This window comes from Gossypium raimondii, chromosome 4, assembly GCF_025698545.1.
Source record: "Gossypium raimondii isolate GPD5lz chromosome 4, ASM2569854v1, whole genome shotgun sequence".
NCBI lineage: Eukaryota > Viridiplantae > Streptophyta > Magnoliopsida > Malvales > Malvaceae > Gossypium > Gossypium raimondii.
The window spans coordinates 701,453-726,056 of NC_068568.1; the positions used below are offsets into that span (position 1 = coordinate 701,453).

General features: G+C 32.5%; 1 protein-coding gene, 1 long non-coding RNA gene and 1 pseudogene across 2 annotated transcripts; 1 reads left to right on the forward strand and 2 right to left on the reverse strand.

Annotated features, from left to right (window-relative positions):
• Positions 1–1,667: 1,667 nt before the first annotated feature.
• Positions 1,668–3,192, reverse strand: LOC105779350 (uncharacterized). Its single transcript, XM_012603105.2, has 3 exons — positions 3,000–3,192; positions 2,160–2,925; positions 1,668–2,070 (listed from the first exon to the last, which is right to left on the reverse strand). Exons 2-3 carry the CDS (start codon positions 2,857–2,859, stop codon positions 1,736–1,738), a joined length of 1,035 nt encoding a protein of 344 aa, XP_012458559.1. The 5' UTR covers positions 2,860–2,925; positions 3,000–3,192; the 3' UTR covers positions 1,668–1,735.
• Positions 3,193–17,739: 14,547 nt separating this feature from the next.
• On the forward strand, positions 17,740–24,245 carry LOC105779353 (uncharacterized; annotated as a pseudogene).
• LOC105779359 (uncharacterized) lies at positions 19,852–21,487 on the reverse strand. Its single transcript, XR_001128971.2, has 3 exons — positions 21,414–21,487; positions 20,861–20,943; positions 19,852–20,050 (listed from the first exon to the last, which is right to left on the reverse strand). It is a non-coding gene; the product is annotated as an uncharacterized LOC105779359 (long non-coding RNA).
• Positions 24,246–24,604: the final 359 nt, after the last annotated feature.

Below are 24,604 nucleotides of genomic sequence, written 5' to 3' on the forward strand. Positions count from 1 at the left end.
ATTGTAAGGCATCAAACACACAAGTTGCCATTAGAGAGAAACTATCGAGCCAAGGTGACTTTGAGCAGGTTAGTGAATCTGTCTATAGGAGCTTGGTAGGTTGTTTGCGATATCTTACTGCCACTAGACCAGACATCATGTTTATTGTGAGTCTGCTATCTAGATTCATGCATTGCTGCAATGAAAATCACTTTCAACCTACCAAAAGAGTTCTCAGGTACATCAAAGGTACATTGAGCTATGGAATGCTATTTAGCAAAGCTAAAAATACGAAAGTGGTTGGTTATGCTGATAGTGATTGGGTTGGATCGATAGATAACATGAAGAGTACATCAAGGTATGTTTTTACTTTTGGATAAGCCATTTTTTGCTGGAATTCGAAGAAGCAAAATGTTGTTGCTCAATCAACTACTGAAGCAGAATATGTAGCAGCTGCTATTGCTGTCAATCAAGCCATTTGGATAAGAAAAATCATGGCTGACTTGAATCTACACCAAGGGAAGCGACAGAGATCAATTGTGACAACCAATCTGCTGTTGCAATTGCAAAGAATTCAGTATTCCATGGAAGAATGAAACACTTCAAGATCAAATTTCACTTTGTTAGAGAGATGGAGCAAGCTCAAGAAGTGAAGCTAATTCATTGCAGTTCTAAAGAACAACTTGCTGATATCTTAACAAAGCCCATTAGTGTTCAAGGTTCGTGCATTTGAGAGCTAAAATGGGAGTATGCAGCATGCAAGCCAAGGAGGAGTGTTGAAGTTGGCCTGGATACCGCATTTACAGCACATAAAGTATGAACAAGCAGATCAAGCCGCACTTACAACACATGAAGTATGCATGCAGCTGCTGAAGCACATTACTGCTATTGTATTTCATTTCGTTTTGTTACCTTAAATATCGCTTTGTAATTTAGTCAGATTTGAAGTAAATTGATATTGTTTTGATGTAATTAGGTACTGATAGATTGATAAATCAGTATACCTATGTGTGCAAGCAATGTTTTCATAAGTTCCAATGTTACTTAGTGATAGTAGGTATGTTAGGTGACAATTTGTTTTGATTTGACCGGCTAAATGTCTGGTTTATGTATTGGCTTTGTGCCTTCAATCAATGTTAATGAAATCATTTTCAAAATTTCATCCAAAACTCTCTTTTCTTGTTTTTCATTTTCTTTGTTCCCAAGCCCGATTCTGTTTATTTCACCAGCAAACATACAGCATTGTTGCTCAAGCTCTGTTAACCTTCATCTATCATTCTCCAAATCCCAACAGGCAGAAACAGAGAAAATAAAGGCCAATTTACAACAAATGCTTTAAAGGCTGCCTCATGAATCAAAAAGGGATTACCTTGCTTTGACCCCTTTTCACTCTCCAAACCACCAGGAACAGTTATTACCGCTGCGAAGGTGATGGTGGCTATAAGTGCTGCCACTATTAAATGAGTATTTCTTATAGCCTCCAATCTTTTTATAGAAACACTTGGTAAGTGAAAGTGACGAACTGGTTCCTATGCCACTTGATCATTCTCAATTTCTTCCAACAAATCTTTGATTTGCTTCTGTCATGCCACCCACATTAACCGATTGTATTATAGGTTTATTAAATATGTTAACTCAAAACTTAAATATTAATAAAACAGTAGCCATGGAAATGCAAAACCATTAGATTTTACAGGCACCTTCCAACTCCGTTAGATTTCTAACTGATCCATATACAATCTCAACACCACCACGCTTAAAAACAGAACTCCCTGATGGGAAGACAGTCTTTAAAAGCCGTATAATGAAGTAAATTCAAACCTTTATTGTCCACTTTTTCGCAACAATCTGGACATAAAGAGAGAATCTTTGCCCTTGTTCCACCATTACCTTCCCTGGCTGCCATAAGAAGGGGTGTCATCCCCCTCTTTTTATCACCTATATAGGCAGCTGACACATCCCTTTTTAACAGTTCTTCCACAACTGATAATCTAGAACCCAAGTGTGCAGCATAATGAAGAGGGGTGTGTCCATCTTCATCTCTTTCCTTTGTCAAATTCCCCTTCTTCTCTAATATTATCCTTATTGCCTCTAAATCCAAGCAAAAAAAAAAAATGTCAATAGACCTGTTCTTTATTTATTTCAAATTAAAAAAAAATGGAACTAACTCAACAACATACCTGCATCTCCAGCCATAGCTGCTGCATGCAAAGCTGTTCTACCGTGGGGGCCGCCATGAGCTGCTGATTTTGATTTATCTAATATTACACTCAGCACGCCGCCGTCTCCTCTCTTAGCTGCAATATAAAGTGGAGTCTCCTGTTTTTTATTGGCAGAATACGGAAAATCAGGGACTTCAAACTCCAACAATGCTTTCACCACTTCAACATTGCCACACCCTGCTGCTTCATGTAAAGCCGTGTTGGATTCCTGATCCGTAATCCTCAGCATCTCCCTGACTGCACTTACTTGATCCATTCCCAGCTCTAAATCTCCATCTATAGCTTTTGCGCAGGACTTGATTAGAAGTTTCACAATAGCAGAATGTCCATACCTTGCTGCAACGTGCAAAGGAGTTTGACCTTTAGCATTCGTTTGGAATAGCAGTGACGGACACTTGCTGAGAATTTGTTCGATAAAATCTGATTTTTTTTCTCTTTTTATCATAGTAACGAATAAATTCAAAAACGGATAGGCTGGTACAAATCCTACGGAGAAGATTTTGATTATTGAGAATTTGACAGTCTCCTCGGTTGCCAAGTTAACATGGAGCACGTTGTCTTGGTTTGGGGTCTTTAGCGACTCAAGTTGAAGCCCCTGTTTATTATTGAATACTTCAATGTTTCCTTCTGCTGCTGCATTATATAGCGAAGCCTCCATGTGAGTGATGTTCTGTTCAGGCTTCCGAGGTTCCTTTTTTCTGGATCTATTTCTTCCTGGATAACACTAAACAGAATTTAATTAATTAGCTTGAAGCATTCCAAGCTCAAGAAAAAAAATACTGCAAATCAGAAATTTACCAAATTCCTTTCCAGTTAGTTACTTGCTTGCATATGCCTGCATTCAAGTCACCTACGAATGAAAACTTTATATAGTTGAACACTTTAGTAAAAGTGGCATATTGGGTTGGAAGTGAGGTCAATAAAGTAGGAGTTTTTTATGGTGAGATTTGGTTTTAAGGAAACTGCAAAGAAGGAGAAGAATTAAAGAATAGAATGGAAGAAAATGGGGTCTACAGCTCTTCGTGGTCAAGTTAATGCTGCTCTATGTTCTTTTTTTATTCTAAGACTGTGTTTGGTAGCTCAGAAAACTGTTACACACTAAATTTTGGTCATGTTAGTTAATATTGACTCATTCAGACTAAACCCTATATTTTCTTTGAAGAAAAAAAATAGTATTCATTTATTTATAAATATTTTTATATTTTTATGTATTTTATAATTTTGTATATGTATTTTATAGAAAAAAAAATTAAATATATATTTTAGTTTTAAGTTTTAAAAAAATTAAGAATGAAGATTAAGTTAACATAATGTGTAAATCAAATTACTGGAATTTATAGAGATTGAAAGGCTAAATTTATTAATATGCCAATAAAAAAGGTTGCATCAGCATTCTATTAATGATTGAATGAGGAATGACAAAAATATCAATTGTCCATAACGTTAGTGACTAAATTAGACTTTTTTAAACATGAGTGACCAAACTAATAATGTGCTAATAATTAAATGACTATTTGTATAACTTACATTAAATGTTATTATCATATGATGACTTAATTGTAACGAAAAGAAAAGCAAATGGCCCTAAAACAAAGTTGCTAAAGATGATTAAAATACTAAAAATTGTTGAAAAGTAAACGCACCAAATCCATCATTTTTAGGAGTTTTTGATGGTGAAATTTGGGTTTTAGGAAACTGCAAAGAAGAAGAATGGAAGAAAATGGGGTGTACAGCTCTTTGCGGGGAAGTCAATGCTGCCCTATGTTGTTTATTAGGCCATAATCAAATTTAAGAGCAGGTGCTTAGCAGCTATAAGCCTTTGTGTTGTGGACAAGGCAGCCTTGAATTCCTTGCAGTGCGACATATATATTTTGATTACTTCCTATGCTGCTCAACACTTGGAACCACATCCACTTTGGCTTCATATGGAGATTTAATTCCCTTTCACAGATATTTGGGGAAATAAATGAAGTTAAGAAAATTCTTGATTATCACTACAAAACCATCTTCAACAAAGCTAGGTATTGTTGTAAGTAATAATAATAATAAAAAGCAGAGCAGATCAAACATAAAACGATGGCAACGTCCATGGGAATTTGACAAAGTTGGAAGGGCAGATGAAATACACTTCATCTCTTTTCGTTGTCAAATTCCATTATCGACGTCAATAATGATAGTAGAATAATTACAAATCGATAAGAAAAGAAAAAAAAATATAAATTTTATGTGAAAATCTTTTTGGAAATAATCATGGGGCAGGAGAAATTCACTAATATTGAAAAATGAATAAAACAAGAAGAGTTTCGACTACATCTATTTAAAGCTTGAAAAATCCTTCGTCCCCATAGATCTCCTTATTTTGACTTTGTATTTTATTTAAAGTGACGAGATTTGGGTCATACAATCTCTAACAGATAAACATCAAAATTATCATTTTAAATTTATATATCACTAAATTATGACACACTTATGACGGTATACTAAATTTTAATTATAAAAAATTTGTCATATATGGATTTATCTATATGTAGTTTATCAATCTAATTCAAAGGTTAGGTAAGTATGGGTCAATCTGAATTTTTAATTTTAATTTTAATAATAAAAAATAATTAAAATTAGCAAATGGGGCCAAAACAAAGTTGTTAAAGATGATTAAAATACTAAATTGTTGGCCCGCCGCCAAGGCTATCGGAAGGTTATCATTGAATCGGAAAATGTGAGGGGCGATGGATATTTTAAAGAGGCGACTAATGACCAAGCTATTGGCAGATGGATTCCAATTTATGCATAAGAGACGGGAAGCTACTAAGATTGCAGACTTTATGGCGCCGCTGGGTCCTGATTTGGGAATTACTCTGCATTTTTTTGAAGAGCCATCACCTGGTGTTTTGGACCTGCTTACTTACCATGGAAACTAGTTTAGTCTTTGATTTGGTTTGTTTTGAAGCTTTTTGCTGCTACTTTTTTACTATCAAAAGAGAAAAATAAGACTAAATTGTTAGTATAATCATAAAGAGTTAATAGTGTTGTGTGAACCGGATACAAGTGAGTAAATTATTGTCGTAAAAAATACTTGTTCAATTCTCAATAAAGATTGAAAGGGTCACATATAATCCTGCTTAAAGCCCAATATATCACTACAAATATACTCTACAAAATATTGAGAAAAAATAATAATAAAAACACCAAAATTTTGATGAGATTCAGCAAATTATGCCTACGTCCTTGAATATTACCAAATATATTATACTGCAAAAGATAAAATAGAAAATTACAAAAAAAACAACAAATTTCGGGATAATCTAAAAGTGGAGAAACCACCTCTATTTATAATAGTACAAGCATTCCACAACCTTATATGTTTTAGACGTGTGATTGTTTTATTTCATCAAATAGACACTTTAGCAAATTTGGTAATTAATGTCCATTAACCTAATCATAAACTAGTATGAATCTCATGCTTCGCAAAGGGTTCATTATTTATTTGTATTAAATTATGCAGTACAATTTAAAGGACAATATACTTTAAGCATACTTTTATTTTAGAACTTTAGACCCTCTATTTTTTAGATTTAAAATTTTAGGTCCAATCATTACTACTACTAAAATTCTTCTATTAAATTTGTTAGTGTGATATTTTGAAAATTAAAAAAATTACTTGGTAGTCATATAAAATAAAAATAACATTGAAAATGTTTATATAGATTTTCCTTTAGAACATTCATTCGAACTCGTCATGAATATTTTTTCTTGGAATAGGATTCCTAAAAATATTGATGCCAACATTGTGTAAGGGCTAACTAATGACATTGTAAAAGAAGAATGATCAAATTATGTAAAAATAATGTATATAAATTAAATCCCAAATTTTCACATTGTGTAAGGGCTAAAATTAAAATTTGATCATTTTCTTATAATATAAAAAAAGTAAGGCAAACCTAAAAGAAATAATGAGTCACGTATTCATCTCTAAAACCCTTAAAACATTCAAATTATATATAATCATGAAATTTTTAATCGAAAAATTAATTGTATTAACAATTTTGATTAATTAATAACGTTATAAAACTGTAGAATCAAATTAGATTAGGAATTAATGAAAATAACAACAAACAAAACGGAGGCTTAAACTCTTGTCGAGCTTCCTAACTTCTGGTCTTCATTAAACAAAACAAGAAACAAAAACATTAATTGGATAAAATTCTCACTTTCTTAAAGAGTCTACGAAGAGTATACGGAGAAACATGAAAATTCTTATAAATAGGAATGAGATTTTATTTGAAAATTATATCAACAAATTCTAAAATTCTTTCTTTCCTTCCTCCATCTTCAAATATTATTAGATTATTCTATAAAGTATTACCGTAAATTTTTTTTTTTAAATTGAGTTTCTTGTTATATATTGCTCAGTGCTTAGCGATTTATTTTCGTCAGTGCAAAACACAAATAGTCATCGGCTTCATTGTATCCTTGAGATTAATTTACTCGAAACTCTTTTGCACACTAAACATAGGTGGAGGCGAATATAACCTTAAAAATAGCGACTTGATACACACTTTGAAGCCTTGTCTTATTTCTTTATTTGCTGTTCAAGTTTCGTTCGTGTGTTCGAAATTTTCCTCATCGAAAATTTGTACTAACAAAAACAACTTCTATCAATTTGTAATTTAAATGTATAGTTCATAATCCATGAAATCATGATGTAAGCTCTTCCTGTTAATTCTGATGCTGGAAAGTTTTCTAAGCTTCAGGTTGCATTTTAACAAATTGCAGACATTTTATCAAAATTATTAATATCAACAGCATACCTGCATCTCCAGCCATAGCTGCTATATAAAGTGGAGTCTCCTGTTTTTTGTTGGCAGAATACGGAAAATCAGGGTCTTCAAACTCCAACAATGCTTTCACCACTTCGACAATGCCACAGTACCAGGGATTTAAATAACGGTCCGTTACCGAAATAGCGGCCGTTATATAGCGGTAGCGGCGCCGTCCGAAACCGCAATTGCTGAAAATAGCGGTGAGAAGCGGAGTCACACCGATAGCGGTGGATCACGGCCGCAATTTAACGGGTAATGGCCAATTGCGGCAATAACGGGCCGCTATTCCCGTTATTTTCCGTTAACAGCAAATTAAAAAAAATCATCTCCTCTAAACAAAAATCAACAGAAACACTGAAACACAGTTCAATCAAAAAAAGGAAAAAGAACAAAGAACAAAGAAGACAACAGGAAAAAGAACAAAAAACAAAAAAGAGGAGGTATGCCTGGAAATGGAGCTCCCTGAGGGCCTGAGTACGCTGAAGAACAAAGAAGATACGATTGGCTATGTGAACCAGACTAGAAAGCACCAGGAGAGGAAGAACGGAAGGAAGAAAGCTTCAAAACAATAAGAAAATGGAACGGTTCGGAAGGAAAAGTTTTGAAAAAGGAAATGGTCAAATTGAAAATGAAATGATGGATTATGGGAAGAAGAGAGGGCAGATTTCAGCTGATTGGGCAAGGAATCGGTGCCTTTTTTTAGGATTATATCTAGATTTTTTTACTTTAAAAATATCTAGATTTTTTTACTTTTGGCCATCTGCTTTGGGCCTTTTTAGAATTATAAGTGTGCAGTTTTTATAATTTTGTTTTATTAATAAAAGCCTAATATAATGTTATTAAAAAAAAAGAAGTCCAAATAAATAGCAAAAAGCAATCAAAGTCTAAATATTTAAAACTCTAAAAATCATAAAAAATGACTTTTTATAATTATAATTATAATTCCTATATTTTATAATAAGTTGTACGAATTTTAAAAAAATTCACGACCGTGATACCCGCAGTAATCGCAATAGCGTCCGTTATGTCTGCAACCGCGACAAACGCGACGCGACCGAAAATACGACCGCGACCGCAATTTAAATCCCTGTGCCACACCGTGCTGCTTCATGTAAAGCGGTGTTGGATTCCTGATCCCTAATCCTCAGCATCTCCCTCGCTGCATTTACTCAATCCATTCCCAGCTTCTCTAAATCTCCATCTCTAGCTTTTGCGCAAGACTTATTAGAAGTTTCACAATAGCAGAATGCCCATACCTTGCTGCAAGGTGCGAAGGAGTTTGACCTTTAGCATTCGTTTGGAGTAGCAGTGACGGACACTTGCTGAGAATTTGTTCCATAAAATCTGATCTCGTTTCTCTTTTTATCATAGGAATGGAAAAACTCGTAAACTGTGAGATAACACTATTTATCCGGCACGTCAAGAAATAATTTAAAAATTATAAAAAATTTAAAAGTTGAAAAAGTTAACATGAAGTTCATGCCAACTTTCACGCGAACTACTATATTTAAAATTTTAATATTTTAGTGTAAAAACGATAATTAAATAGTTTTTAAAAGTAAATGATCAAATTTGACTCTTTTTAAAAAATTAAACGCTAAATTTAATTACGAAAAATGTCAAATTAGTAAATTCATTATTATGTATAAAATTCTTATTACTTCCTATATATTTCAACACTTCCCATGGTGCTTAACAGTTGGAATCACATGGACTTTCGGTTTAATACAGAGATGGGGGGGAATGAAGTTGTTAATAAATATATTTGCATATGTAATTGCCTGGCATCTACAGCCATAACTGCTGCATGCAAAATTGTTCTATCATGAGGGCCTCCATGAGCTCTTCGTTTTATTGTCTCACACAATATGAGTACTTTTTAGTACAACATCTTCACGAGAGCTAGGTATTGTTGTATGTAATAATAAACAAAGAAGGCAGGGCAAATGAAACATGAATCGGTACCAAGTCTATGGGAAGGTTTTAAAACCACATAACAACTTGTGCTAAAAGCAATCACCATCACAACCACTGCACAATCAAGGAGATTAGAAACATAAAAGAAGATCCAGAATCCCAAACTGGATGGAGAGGGCAGAAACAGAGAATAAAGGCCAATGCATTTGTTGAAGGCTGCCTCATCAATCAGAAAAGGATTGCCCTGCTCTGATCCTTTTTCACTATTCAAACCACCAGGTAGAGTTATTGCTGCTGTAAATCCAAAGTCACCTTTCAACTTCATTAGATTTCTTATTGATCCATATGCAGCCATAGTACCACCAGTCATGAAAAGAGAATGACTTAATTGTAGGAACGGTCTGTAAAAGCCAAATAATGAAGTAAATTCAAACCTCTTTTTTCCAATTTTTCACAACAATCTGGACATCTTTCATATATTTATTTTAATTTATCAAAATTTTGGATTTTAATTAAATACCGAGATATAAATTTTAATTGACGAATATATTTAACAAACTATCAATTTTAGGCATGGGTGCTAAAACCTTCTTTTCACGTAATCAACTCTTGAACTTAAATATTTATTTTCTGAATTTCTATCGTACCCAAAATTAATTTTTTTAAATCAAAATTTTCTTTTTAAAGAGTGATTTTATAGGTGTTTGATCACACCTAGCCAACAAAAATTGGTGGTGAACTTAAAATCTCATATTTTTCAATGATTCCTCAAACTAATTTTTAATTATAACGGAAAATTAGTTACAACATATTTATTATTTTTTATATTTAATAAATTTTACTTTACATAAATTATGAATTTTTTAATTTTTTTGAAAATGTGTATTTATCAACTAATAACATTGATTTCAATTAAATGGAGATTGTTAATACTGATGAGTTAGATATATCTAAAAAAACTTAAAAGTAATATTTCTTCAAAGAGAACATTGACACTAGGAATTGGAAGAATAGTAATCCGTGATAAAGTAATATTCTCATATTTATATGTTACATATATGATGTAAGATTCAAAATTAGCAACATAAAGACAAAAAAGGCAGGGTAGATGAGATATGAAACAATGGCAAGTCCGTGGGAAGGTTTTAAGACCACATAACAGCCTGTGCTGAAAGCAATCAACATTGCAAACGTTGCATAGAAAAAGGATCCCAGAAACAGACAGAGTTCGATATAAAACTGTCCGATGCCCAAACTTAAATCCTGATAACATATTACCCAGAACCCCGGAGTGGATGAAGATGGCAGAAACAGAGAGAATAAAGGCCAATGCATTTGTTACAACAAATGCTTTAAAGGCTGCCGCCTCATCAATCAAAAGGGGAGCGCCTTGCTCTGACCCTTTTTCGCTATTCAAACCACCGGGATTACCGCTGCAAATGCGATGGTGGCTATAAGTGCTGCCACTACTAAATGAGCATCTCTTGTCTTCTCCAAGCTTTCTGCAGAGATAGTTGGCAAGAGATTGAGTTGAACTGGGTCCTCCGCCACTTGATCAGTCTCAATTTCTTCCAACAAATCATTGATTTGTTTCTGCCATGCCACCCACATTAGCTGATTGTATTGAAGATTTATTAAATATGTTAATTCAAAACTTAAATATTAATAAAACCATAGCCATGGAAATACAATATATACACACACACTTGTTTCTGATCTTGTTTCTTAGGTCGAAGTGCATAATAAACTTCTTGAGTGTCATTTCAAAGGAGAAACTCTTAATGGAGAGAAAGCGCCTCTAAAAACCAGGTAATGAAGTAAATTCAAACCTTTGTTGTCCACTTTTTCACAACAATCTGGACATAAAGAGAGAATCTTTGAAACTGTTCCAAGATAGCTTTACCTGGCTGCCATAAGCAGGGGTGTCATCCCCCTCTTTTTATCACTTATATAGGCAGCTGATACATCCCTTTTTAACACTTCTTCCACAACTGATAATCTATAACCCAAGTGTGCAGCATTGCTTTCACCACTTCAACATTGTAAAGTGGAGTCTCCTGTTTTTTGTTGGCGGAATACGGAAAATCAGGGTCTTCAAACTCCAACATAATGCTTTCACCACTTCAACATTGTAACGCCTTGCTGCTTCGTGTAAAGCCGTGTTGGATTCCTGATCTGTAATCCTCAGCATCTCCCCCACTGCATTTACTTGATCCATTCCCAGCTTCTCTAAATCTCCATCTCTAGCTTTTGCACAAGACTTGATTAGAAGTTTCACAATAGTAGAATCTCCATACCTTGCTGCAACGTGCAAAGGAGTTTGACCTTTAGCATTCGTCTGGAGTAGCAGTGATGGACATTTGCTGAGAATTTGTTGAAATTGGCCAACCATGCTGCTGATACATGTTTTGGTTGAAGTGCATGCAGCTTGATGACATGCTGCAGCACATATACTTGCTGTAACAGCAAGTTTTCTTTTTAGTTTCTTTGTTGATTAAACTACTTGGAAATGAACAAGCTGATGATAGCTTGATATGTTTAGGTGTTGAATGACTAGTTTAGGTGGCTTGTTTGTGTACAAGCAATGTTTTTAAAGTTACTAGGCTACTTAGTGGTATTAGGTAGTAATAACTGATGTAGTTGGCTATAAATGTATTATTTTTCTTATTGAAAAATCAAGCATATCAGTTGTGAAACTCAGATTGCTTCCTTGTTGCACGTTTGTGAGCAAGTAAATTATTTTTGTTTCTTCCTCCTTTGTTCTCTGTCTTGTTCTTTTTCTTTTTGCTGCTGCCATTGTTCCAACAAATGGTATCAGAGCCTAAGTCTTAAGGGACCATTGATTTTGCTTCCCCTGCTCAACATCGGCTCAAACTTATAAGACCCCCAAACAAGCTTGAATAAGCCGGAGGAGGAGTTTCAAGGAAAGGTGTGAGCTTTCCAAATGTGCAAGCTTAGCAAGATGTCAAAGCTGCAAGCTTAGCAAAGTGCGAGCCTGTTGAAGACACCTGTTGAAGACAATATGCAAAGATGTGAGTCTGTCAAAGGTGTGAGCTCAGCAACATGTGGAAGCTCAATGCGTGTTGTATAGTTGCAAGCCTGTTGAAGACAGTTTGTGCAAGCAAACTATACTCACGAACTGTTTGTGCAAGAAGAAACAAGATTGTTATGAACAAAGAAACAAGGCAAGATGTGTTGTCAACCAAGGCTGTGAAGGAGGAGAAGACTCCATTTGGTGAACAAATCTTTGGCACAAAAGACTGGGATAGTCAAGTGTGTAAATCAGATTTGTTTGTGAATGAGGCCAAGGTTGAAAATGAATTGGTCAGCTTGAAACAAAGCATCTAAGGGCTGCCAAGTTCAAAAAACTTGATGAATGATTGGTATTTGCAGCATGGAGTCCAAGGAGGAGTGTTGAAATTGGCCAACCATGCTGCTGATACATGTTTTGGTTGAAGTGCATGCAGCTTGATGACATGCTGCAGCACATATACTTGCTGTAACAACAAGTTTTTCTTTTTAGTTTCTTTGTTGATTAAACTACTTGGAAATGAACAAGCTGATGACAGCTTGATATGTTTAGGTGTTGAATGACTAGTTTAGGTGGCTTGTTTGTGTAAGCAATGTTTTTAAAGTTACTAGGCTACTTAGTGGTATTAGGTAATAATAACTGATATAGTTGGCTATAAATGTATTGTTTTTCTTATTGAAAAATCAAGCATATCAGTTGTGAAACTCAGATTGCTTCCTTGTTGCACGTTTGTGAGCAAGTAAATTGTTTTTGTTTCTTCCTCCTTTGTTCTCTGTCTTGTTCTTTTCTTTTTGCTGCTGCCATTGTCCCAACAGAATTTGTCTGATAAAATCAGATATTTTGTCTCTTCTTATCACAGTTACGAAAATATTGAAACCCGGATCGTGTGATACAAAATCTATCAGGGAGAATACATATTGTGCGGGGACGATTTAAATATTGAGTGAACGCTGTTAAAAAGCCAGACAGCATTCTCCTGGGTTGCCAAGCTAACATGGAGCAGGTTGTCATGGTTTGGGGTCTTTAGCGGCTCAAGTTGAAGCCGCTGGTTATTATTGAATACTTCAATGTTGCCTTCTGCTGCTGCCTTATAAAGCCAAGCATCCATGTGAGTGATGTTCTCTTCAGGCTCCTCAGCTCCCATTTTTGTTGATCTATTTCTTCCTGGATAACACCATACAAAATTGAATTAATTAGCTTGAAGAAAAAAATACTGCAAATCCAGAAATTTACCAAATGCCTTCCCTGTTTGTTAGATCTAAAAAAAATATATGTAAATGTTTATAAAAAGAAATAAATAATGTTCTGATAACAAGAATAAGATCGTTGAAGTCATAGTAACTTAAGTTCAAATCCTATTATGCTTATATAGTTTATAAATTTTTATAAAATATCAAAATATTAATATTTATTACTTCCAAGGACCTCATTATTTTTCTAGCATTTTCTACCCTTAAGTCCCATATCCGAATCCCCCATATATTATTTTTTTTCCTAATGAATATTTCTTCAAGCTTTTTTTCTTAATTTTAATTAATAAGCATGCTATTTTCAAGTCTTCAATTAACTTTTATTTTTATTTTAATTAATCACTTCTTTATTTATACACACAAAATAATAAATATGTAATTATATAATGAAAATAATTTATATATAATTATGTTAATATATTTTATTTTTAAAACATCAACTATTTTTTGATATATTTTCTTTATATATTTTTATGTCAAATATTTTTTACATTACATTGTGGGTATCGTAAATTCTAACATATAAAATTAATTATTTCAAATCTCTTTATTTTTCACTTACATTATTGATATGATGAATATATATTCATATGTATCATTATGTTAAAATTATATGTATTTTAAAAACATCAACTAATTTTTGATATATTTTTCTTTATAAATAATTCTTTATATAAAAAAAATGTTTTTACGTACATTGTGGGTAACATAAATTTTAATATTATAAAATAATTATTTCAAATATCATTATTTTTTTCACTTGCATTGTGGATATAGTGAAAATATATTCATAAGTATCATTATGTTATTTATTTTTATTTTTAAAAACATCAACTAATTTTTTATATTTTTCTATATATATAATTTTATACATCAAATATTTTTTTATATGCATTGTAAGTACGATAAATTCTACTATAAAAAATCAATTAACCATTTCAAATATCATTATTTTTAGTAAATAGTAAATATAATTTTTATATGTGAAATATTTTTTTCACCTACATTGTGGATATTGTAGATTCTAATATTATAAAATCAAATAATTATTTCAAATATCACTATTGATTTTATATGTAAATTATTTCAAATATATGTGAAATATTTCAAATAACTATTACAAATATCAATATATTTTCACCTATATTGCAAGTATGGTAAATTCTAATATTCTAAAATAATTATTTCAAATATCATTGTTTTTATATGTAAAATATTTCAAATAATTATCTAAAATACACATAAAAATATATAATACTAAAATTTGTCGGACCCATTATATGGATGGAAAAAATAAATATTTCACATATAAAATTTATTTTACTAAAATAATTATATTTAAAATAATTAATTGATTTGATTTGTGTATAAGTGTGTGATTGTGGATTTATTGATTGGTTCTAAATGTTAGAATTGGACTAAATTGAAAATATATATTTATATGTGTAAGAGATGCTCATGTGAACTTAGTAAATGTTAGGATAAAATTGGCATGTAAATAAGGTCTTGTGCGCACTTGTATGAGATTGATTACAAATGTTACTGAGATCCAACATTTGTTGTGAATTCTCAAATATAATGATTTGATATACTGAGATGATAGAGATACTTAAGATTTAAACCATTTAACATTTAAATAGCCTACCCATTTCATTGCCCACTAGTAAACCCCTTTGAGCCTAATCCCTTTTTGTTTGTTTATCACCCCTTCCATTTTAACCCTTAAACCCCAATAATTTTGTGAATTACCTTTTTTATTGCTTCCCTTAAATTGAGATTAGATTTTTGGTAAATTTCCTAGATATGTTCGATCATTCTAAAAATTCTTTAGGCTATCTTGTTCAATTGAGAGGTCAATATTCATGTTATAAGCATCATTATCTTTTTTTTTTTTGAGCTTAAATCATCATCATCACCATATATAAAAGCTCACTTCAATTCTTTGTTTCACTTTAATGTTAAATTTTTGCAATTCAGCATCTTATTCTTTTAGTTTGGTAACTTATCATTTCAACTCTCAACTATATTCACCTTTTATACCTTCTATACTCTTAACCTAATCCCCGTTACAACCCTTGTAAAAACCTCTTGATCTTTGTGTCATCTCATATTTGTAGTGGTGGAGATTTGATTCTTAAGCAAGCTTATGGTAATAACATTCCTTGTTTGACTATTGAGTGCATATTAATTAACCTTTAAACACTTTGAGTGTTTTGAGTGAAACTTAGTAAGGATGTTAAATCTGGTTGGGTTTGAATTTCAAGTCATTATAAGGTAGGGGAGAATCCTATGTTTTGAAATTAAAATTTTTGCTTGGATTACTCATGCTCTTTATTGTCATTTTAGTTTAATTTTCGAATTATATATAGACTATCCTAAGCCATGACTAGTGAAAATAATGGGTGAAGGAAAGTTAATTTGAATGTGAGCCGAGACCTATGCTTGAGGACAAATAAATGCTTAAGTATAGGGATATTTGATAAGTGTCAAAAGTAACATATTCTAGCCTCATTCTTAGTGCATTTTTGGGTAATAAAGTGGTGTTAATTGTGAATTATATACTTATAATCCTTTAAATTCATGTTTTGAAGCTTAATAGAGAACTTGGGAACAAATAGAGCGAAAAACAAGTGAAAATCATAACATTGAAGCAGTCTGGAAGCTGTACACGGGTAACAGATTTTCACACAGCCAGACCACAAAGCTATGTGAACCACAAGGGTGTGTGGCAAGGGTGTGTAACTTTTGGGAACGGTGTACAATGATAGTCGGAAGTTTAAATTTTTAAGTTTTTGGTACTTTAAGAAGGCATATATAAGGAAATAAAAAAGGGAAAACAACATCCGTCTTGGTTTAGCACGAAAATTACCCAAAAGAACACCATTGAAGTTGATTTCAAAGCAGTTCTCCATCAAAATTAAAGATTCCAAATTGATTTCTGAGGAAGTTATCATAGGTTTCTTTTATTTTAATGGTTATATTGTATTATCGGTGTTTATTCTTGCAAGTATGAACTAATTTTCTAAATCCCTAGAGGAGACGAGCCTTACGATGGATGATATTATTTGATTTATAGTTTTATGCAATAAAATCTTAGCATCTTTATTTTCAATTATGAATTCTAAATTTTTTCTTGGGTTAATATTTCTAGGGTCTTAATCCATGTTTGATGGGCATGAGTTTGAGGTTGAATAGACCCTTCTTGTAATTAGATTTTGCATAGTCGAATGGAGTTGCATATAATCCTAGAAATAGGTCGATACAAATCTACCAAATTAGAATCAAATCTAATAAGAGAATCCATAGAGTGAATTAATGAGATAATAAGGGTTTTAATTAGAAGGAAATTTCAATTAATCAACCTAGAGTTAGTTGCTTTTATGCTCGAAAGAGATATTAGCATAAGTTAGGGATTTCTATGGATCAAGGAAACTAAGGAAATAAATTGCATAAATTAAATTGAGAATTTTAGATGAATTCTAAGTGGATTCGTACGTGGGTATCGTTTAGTAAATCGGATGATATTAGATTATTTTCGTGTTTTGCTATTTGACACATTCGTTAGTTATTTTAGTTAGTCAATTTTAGTTTTAACCAATCCTTTGAATTATTAGGTTAAGTAACCGAAAGGCGATAATGTAACATCCCTAACTCGTATCCGTCGTTGGAACAGGGTTTAACCATATCGTCCCTTCTATAGGCCTTCGTGGCCCAAATCATACATTAGAAATGAGTCGAGACTGAATCGGGAACTTAGAGAATTTTTACAAAATTTCAAAATTTTTCCTAGGTTCAGGGGTCACACGCTTGTGTGGTCAAGCAATGTGGCTCACACGGCCAAGTGACATGCCCATGTCTTAGGCCGTGTGGTATATGAGGTAGGGCACACGCCCGTGTCTCTAACCCGTGTAACTCTCTGACTTGCAACTTAATTAAGTGCAGGGGTCACACGGCCAAGTCACATGCCTGTGTGCCAGACCGTGTGATCAATTTCAAGTGCTCTATTTTAAAATTTTAAAATGCAAGGGACACATGGCTAGAACACATGCCCATGTGCTAGGCCGTGTGTCACACACGACTAAGACACACACTCGTGCCTCTGCCCGTGTGGACAAAATAATGTCATTTCCAAGCCTTATTTCTCACCTATTTGATCACTCACCTATGCAAACATTTTAACACATCCAAAAGTCAATCTAAAACATTTAAAAACATGCAAAACTCAAGTCTCATACTTACCATATCACTTCATAATCCATGTTTGTGAATTTATATATTTGACCACATTTACTTAATATCATACTAATATTCATAAACCAAATTAAGCACTTATACCAAACATGAAATTAACTCATATGTTAATATGCCAAAACACATTCATCACAAGCCATTCCAATGGCTATTTACAACCAAAATATTTGTATGCCAACTTTGGCTAACCAAGCCTACACATGCCATTATATCCAAAAATAGTGTCATAAATATACCAAAGTGAGCCAATGGATAGTGTGAGTGATCTCCGCCAAGCTTCCAACCCAACGAGCTTCCGAGTACTATAAAACAGAGTAAGCACTTAGTGCTTAGTAAGTTCGTATAACGGGAAGTAAACTTACCATTCATTTGTACACTAAGTAAACATACTCATGCATTCCAAACAACTTGGCCATAGCCTAAGTACATAATCTCATCAAATATGTTAGTTATTCATTTCATGTAAATATCAACACCAAAGATGAGCTCATCAAATACCAAGTTCCATGCATTTCATGTATTTTTCATATATTGATTTCATTTTAATTTTCACTTGTCTTCATGTCAGAATTTCACCTGTTGAATCATTTGAAATCTCGATGGATACGAGGGTAGTACATATTGTAACACCCCTAACCCGTATCCGTCATCGGATTAGGGTTACAAGGCATTACCGAACAAGACACAGTTCAGCACAGTCATTTACCTCCTTTCATACACCAAAGAATAACGATTCATTTATAACATTATCAAACTTGAATATCCTCATTTTACTTATTTTAAATTCAAATATGTATAAAATGATAATTACAATTCAAATCAATCATACCTTACTAAGCATGTATCACAAATAAACACATTTCAAAATTTAAACTAATTCAATTTAAACATACATCAAAGCTCAATGAACATATTCTATAATTAACAAATTCGAACCAAACTTGTATACATCGAGTCATGTTAAATTAAAATACTTTCAATATTCGATTTCCTAAATCCATCGTATTAATGACATTTTCATAATTAAATCATATTCAAGCATATATCTTCACTTTTCATATATAGAAAATACTTCCGTACATAATTTTACTATCTAAATATCAAACATTGCATTTCATAACTTCAGATATGTACATAATGAAACCAATATGTATACAACTTAATGTCCAATCACATATACAACATTAGTAACATTATATTATGGTCGTACATACCTTTTATGCCATTATATTATACACATATGACCATTTCAGTTGAAATCATTCAATCATAAATTATATACGCTCAATACAAATCAACTTATCCTTTAATTGACTAATCCAATAAATTTATAAAAGCTAAATTCAAACTTGTTTTACTCACTTAACTATCATTACTCAATTTGTTTGTATCTTATTCATAAATTTTAAACCTACCTTAAAATCATTTATATATATATCATTCAAAAGACCAAAACATTCATATTTATCTATTACAAGTTTTGCATATGAATACACCATTTTAGCCATATCCAAAAATCCATACAATTCATATCATTTTACAAATATAAAATCGAATATTAAGTCCACTTGCATGAGCAAATCGTACCTTTATTAAATACTCGACATTCCTAATTTATTTCATAACAAATTGGCATCCATAAATAACCTCATAAATTGTACAAGATTTAGTCATTAAATCATAAGTCAAAATATGCCATTTACTAATCAAACCATATCGATTCAAATAGTAAAATCATACATATCAATTCACATTTTCCAAACCTATATCCATACACCAATTTATAGCATAAAACACACTTCCAAAACAGGTCTAGATCATGACCAAATATACACATATTCTTCCATACCTTATAATCGTACATACCTATGCACATTACTAGTTTCTTTCAAATCAATTTATTAATGCAAATATACTCTTACAAACCAAATTTAACTGTCATTTCATCTATGATTTACTTAGCATTTCACCTATATGCCATAACCGAGTTCACTTAATTACTAAATTACATAACAATACCTTAACAAAGCATATCAAACAAGATTCACATATATTTACTTATAAATAAACCATAGCCGAAACACCAAGACCAAAACCAAACATATCACACATATCATATATATATATAACACATAACCAAGATTAATTAAGCTTGAATATCATTTACCTCATTACCGAAGCACATGACTAAAACACCATAATATATATACCATGGCCGATTCAGAGATTAACATATTATACGAAACTCACTTCAATTATATGCTTTAACTAAGCTCACCTATGCCGAATTATTTACCACCTTATTAACAAAATATATCAAACATAATTCACATAAATAAATATGCCATAGCCGAAATACCAAAATCAACATATCTATCACTTGATCGAAAGCATAAAAACCATGCTTAACAAAATAAATAAGCCATTTTCGCATGGCTCATATTTACATCCCCAAAAATCAAACATATTAACTAGACTATACATGCCATAAGTTTAAATTCAAACTTAGTAAAATACCGAAAATAGTCGATAGTGTGATAGACTTCTCTGACGATCCCCGCTCTTAACCAACTTCCAAATCTATAAAATTGAAAGCAATTACACACAGTAAGCTATTAAAGCTTAGTATTCATAAGCAAATAAACATTTAATCATTTACATAAATTGAGCTAGACAATTAGTAATAAACCATTATAATTTCACATATAATTCAATTTATCAACTTATATATCAAAACTTATATAATTTGTAATAACTTCCTCTTTCTTGAATAATCCATTGAACATTAATATAACCAATCATCACTTTCCTCAATGCACATATACATCAAGGTCGAATACATATATATTCAAATATGCAATAACATAATCCATATTTCACATAACTTCATATCATCAATTCAAGTATACAACTTGCCTTATTTTCAAATAGGTAATTAACTATCACATACCTGGTCACTTAGCCCGATTTATACATTCGTACACAACTTATCTTTTCCCGTTGAACCATTCGGAATTAAAAAGGATACTCGGATAGTCGGAAGACTCGTACAATGCCAACGTCCCAGACGTGGTCTTACATGTAATCACATATTGATGCCATTGTCCCAGACAGGGTCTTACACGTAAACACAAGTCGATGCCAACGTCCCAGACGTGGTCTTACACGATAACACATATCGAAAATCCTATGCCATGACATATGTATCCTATCTATTCCTAGGGTTCGTACGGGACTTTCGGATAACGTATCTCGATCGAATCGAACTCGAATATAGCTCATTTGCTCAATATACATTCGGCCATACACAAATATATTCACAAAAATTCCATCCAACATGTAACATATATATTATCAAATTTAACGACATTTATATGCCTATAGACTTACCTCGGATGTCGTCGACTGTTAAATCGGCTACTCCACCACTTTTGTCTTTCCTCGATCCAAATTTGATTTCTTTAATTCTTAATCTAAGCATATTCAAATTAAGCTTAGTTAAACACCATTCTATTCAATTTAGCCTAAAAACACATAAATGAGAAATTACAATTTTGCCCCTAACATTTCACACTTTTTACAATTTAGTCCTTTTTGCTCAAAACACAAAATACACAAAATTTGACTACACTCCTTAAGGGCCAAATATTCCTAGTGTCCATACAAGACCACACATTTCATTTATTTCACATTTTAGTCCCTCAAAAATTTATTTTTACAATTTAACCCTAATTACTCAAATTCATCAAAAATTCAAAGACAAACATGTTAATCTTTCACATATCTTTCATATTTCATCATCAACTATCACAAAGCTCAAGCATTCATCAATGGCATTTCTCAAAATCATCAACAATTCACAAAATTAAGACATGGGTTTTGAAGTATTCAAAGCAACGATCTCAAAAACGTAAAAATTATCAAAAACCGAACAAAAACCAACCTTGAATTAAGCTTCAAAATGGCCGAATGTTTCAAGCTTTCAAACCTTGTTTTTCTTTTCTCCATTCGGTGAAGAAAGATGAACATAAAAAAAATAGTGGCTTTTAATGTTTTGTTTTATTATAACATATATTATTATATTAATATTATTTTAACTTTTATTTTATATATATATAAATCACATATCATCATTATGCCATCCACTACCTATTATTATTGGCTAAATTACAACATAAGGCCTCCAACTTATAAAGACAACAACAATTAGGCACTTTCTTAATTAGCCATCAAATTTTCATTTTACGCGATTAAGCCCCTTTTTTTCAAATTAAGCACACAAACAATAAAATTAATTTACGAAACTTTCACACATGTAAATTCACACATAATTAACACAGAAAATAATATTAAAATATTTTTTTAGACTCGAATTTGTGGTCCCAAAACTACTGTTCCGATTAGGGTCAAGATCGGGCTGTTACACACATAAAGTGTATAAATCAGAAATCTGTCAATTCATGTCGAGTACTCATTAGAGCACTTAAACAGAAAGCTCTCTCTCAAGCACTATAACGGGAAGCTTTTCTGGGCTTAACAACAGGTCACAAAGAGCCTATATCGGGTAGCTCCAAAGAGCACTTTAACAGAGAGCACCGGATAGTCATATAACGGGAAGTTCAAGCGAGCACTAACGGGAAGCTCCGAAGAGCACTTTAACAGGAGGTTCACAAAGAACCTATAAACAGAACACCCATAAGAGCGTGGGTGTGTCTACAACATATGCAGAACACAACCAGTCGAGATACTCAGAAGAGCATTTAACGGGAAGCTCGCAAGAACACTATAACGGGAAGCTTGAGAGGGCTTGTAACGGGACGCTCTTTCGAGATACGGACGTTTGCAACATATGCAGGAACATTACCATTTTGGGAAACAGAACCCTGTATCCAATCGAGTTTCATTCATTTTATGGGACTTATTCATTTATCAGGAATTATCAGATATGAGGTAAATTATATACACATACATGACTCATTTATCAGGAATTATCGGATATGAGGTAAATTATATACACATACATGACATTTATACAATTTACATATTCAATATTCAAATTTAAGCATATAAATATACACAATTTAGTTACACGAACTTACCTCGACAAGTGTTTGTGAATTGATGTCTACTAATCCGTCACTTTTTCTTTACCTCGATCTAGCTTCGTATTTGATCTATCCGGATCTATATGAGTAAATTTAACATCAACTTAATAAAATTTACATTCAATTCTATCCAAGTCACATCTTAGGCAAAATTATTATTTTGCCCCTATACTTTTACTAAATGACGATTTCATCCCTAGGCTCGAAAATTGAAATTTAAGTAATTTATTCCTTATTCCAAGCCTAAATACTTTCACATATATCAATAGCATCCCATAAATTCGATGAAATTTTAGAATTTCACATAAATTCAACAACTTTACTAATTAATCCCTAAAACATGATTTCATCCAAAATTCCTTAATAAAATACCTTTAAACACCCATCAACATCTCAATTTCATCATCAAGCTTATGTTTGTATTGCCAGTCATGGGACACAACCTCTATCTCGTTGACAGCTGGTTGTGATCTCTTCATGTTGTATGTAACAAGAACATCAGCTTTAGAGTATGAGGACTTTAATTCAGCTAAGTCTCGCCTGATCGAACGTGCAGAGAAGTTTGGGGAAATATCTTGTAAGGTATTTCAGATAAATTGTGGCTTTTCTAGTAAATTACTTCTCTACTGTTTCATTTCATTTTAATTATACTTGAAGCATTCCTGTTGTTGAAAGACATTATTGCCAAACATTGTAGGCTCGCAGGATTATTGCAATGCTAAGTCAAGATTTTATTTTTGATGGTTGTACCATTTTGGTACATGGTTTCTCTAGAGTTGTTCTCGAAGTATTGAAGACAGCAGCTGAAAACAAGAAACACTTTTAGAGTTCTCTGCACAGGTTTTACTTTCTGTGTACCTTGTCATGTGCATGCAACTAATTCTTAACAGGATTAAACCAAATGTGCTGTCACCAAAAAAGAAGTCTAGTCATTTTATCTTCTTTTTTTTTGCATATGTTCTACTAAGTCATATCAGATGGCGGTGTTTATGAAAGAGTTCACATTGTTTTAAAACAGAAGGAAGGCCAGATAGAACTGGATTACGATTTTCTAATGAGCTGGCCAACCTTGATGTTCCCGTAAAGCTTTTAATAGACTCTGCTGTGGCATACACTATGGATGAGGTGGACATGGTACTCTTTGGAGCTGATGGAGTGGTTGAAAGTGAAGGTATCATTAACATGATGGCGCCATTCCGGATTGCATTTGTGGCACATAGCATGAACAAGCCTGTTTATGTGGCTGCAGAATGCTACAAGGTAACTAAAAAGCTTCATTTCTTGCTCTTAAGTATTTGAATCCGAGCAAAGAAATAGGCTACATACAACGAACCTAGAAAGAAGGGTTCAGACTACCGGCTAGCATAACTCAGTTGTGAATTTCTTCTCCCTTGTAGTTTGCTCGACATTATCCTTAGGACCAAAAAGATATGAGTCCTGCGCGACACCCCATTGATTTTGGGGTACTAATCCCATCCAAGGTTGAGGTAGAAAGATCGGCTCGAGATTACACTCCTCCTCAATATCTTACTCTACTCTATACAGACTTGGGTGTGCTTACTCCTTCCGTGATTAGTGATGAGCTCATTCAACTATATTTATAGTGACGCTTCAATGTAACTTCTTATTCTCAATGTGAATGTTTGTATTCAATGCTTTAGAATTCATTTTGGGGCTTTCATTTTTTAAGTATTTGTTGATTGTATTTTGAGCAAAACAGTAAAAAATTTGTTTAATCCCTATAATGTTGACAATTTTATTTTGGTTTTCTATGAAAATTAGTTTTGTACGTGTTAAGTGAAAAAAAAAAGAGTCTAGGTTCATCTCAGTGGTTTTAATATCTTTTATAAGTTTTAATAATTTTAATAACTTATAATTATTAAAAAGTTTCTTTTATATTCTTTTTTAATTTTTAGTAATTATCAAAGGAATCAAGTTCAAGATGAGTCTGGATAAATAGTTATCTAGATTCAAATGAATGTGGATAGTTGTTTATTTAGGTTTATTCTAGATATATTATTTTAAATAA

What these genes read in the sequence shown, in the direction of transcription:
- LOC105779350 (XM_012603105.2), bottom strand. Translation starts at nt 2,859, where the DNA reads ATGGAGGCTTCGCTATATAATGCAGCAGCAGAAGGAAACATTGAAGTA. An exon ending in AGCTATGGCTGGAGATGCAG is followed by an intron (nt 2,071 to 2,159) that starts GTATGTTGTTGA and finishes GCTTGGATTTAG; the next exon opens with AGGCAATAAGGATAATATTA.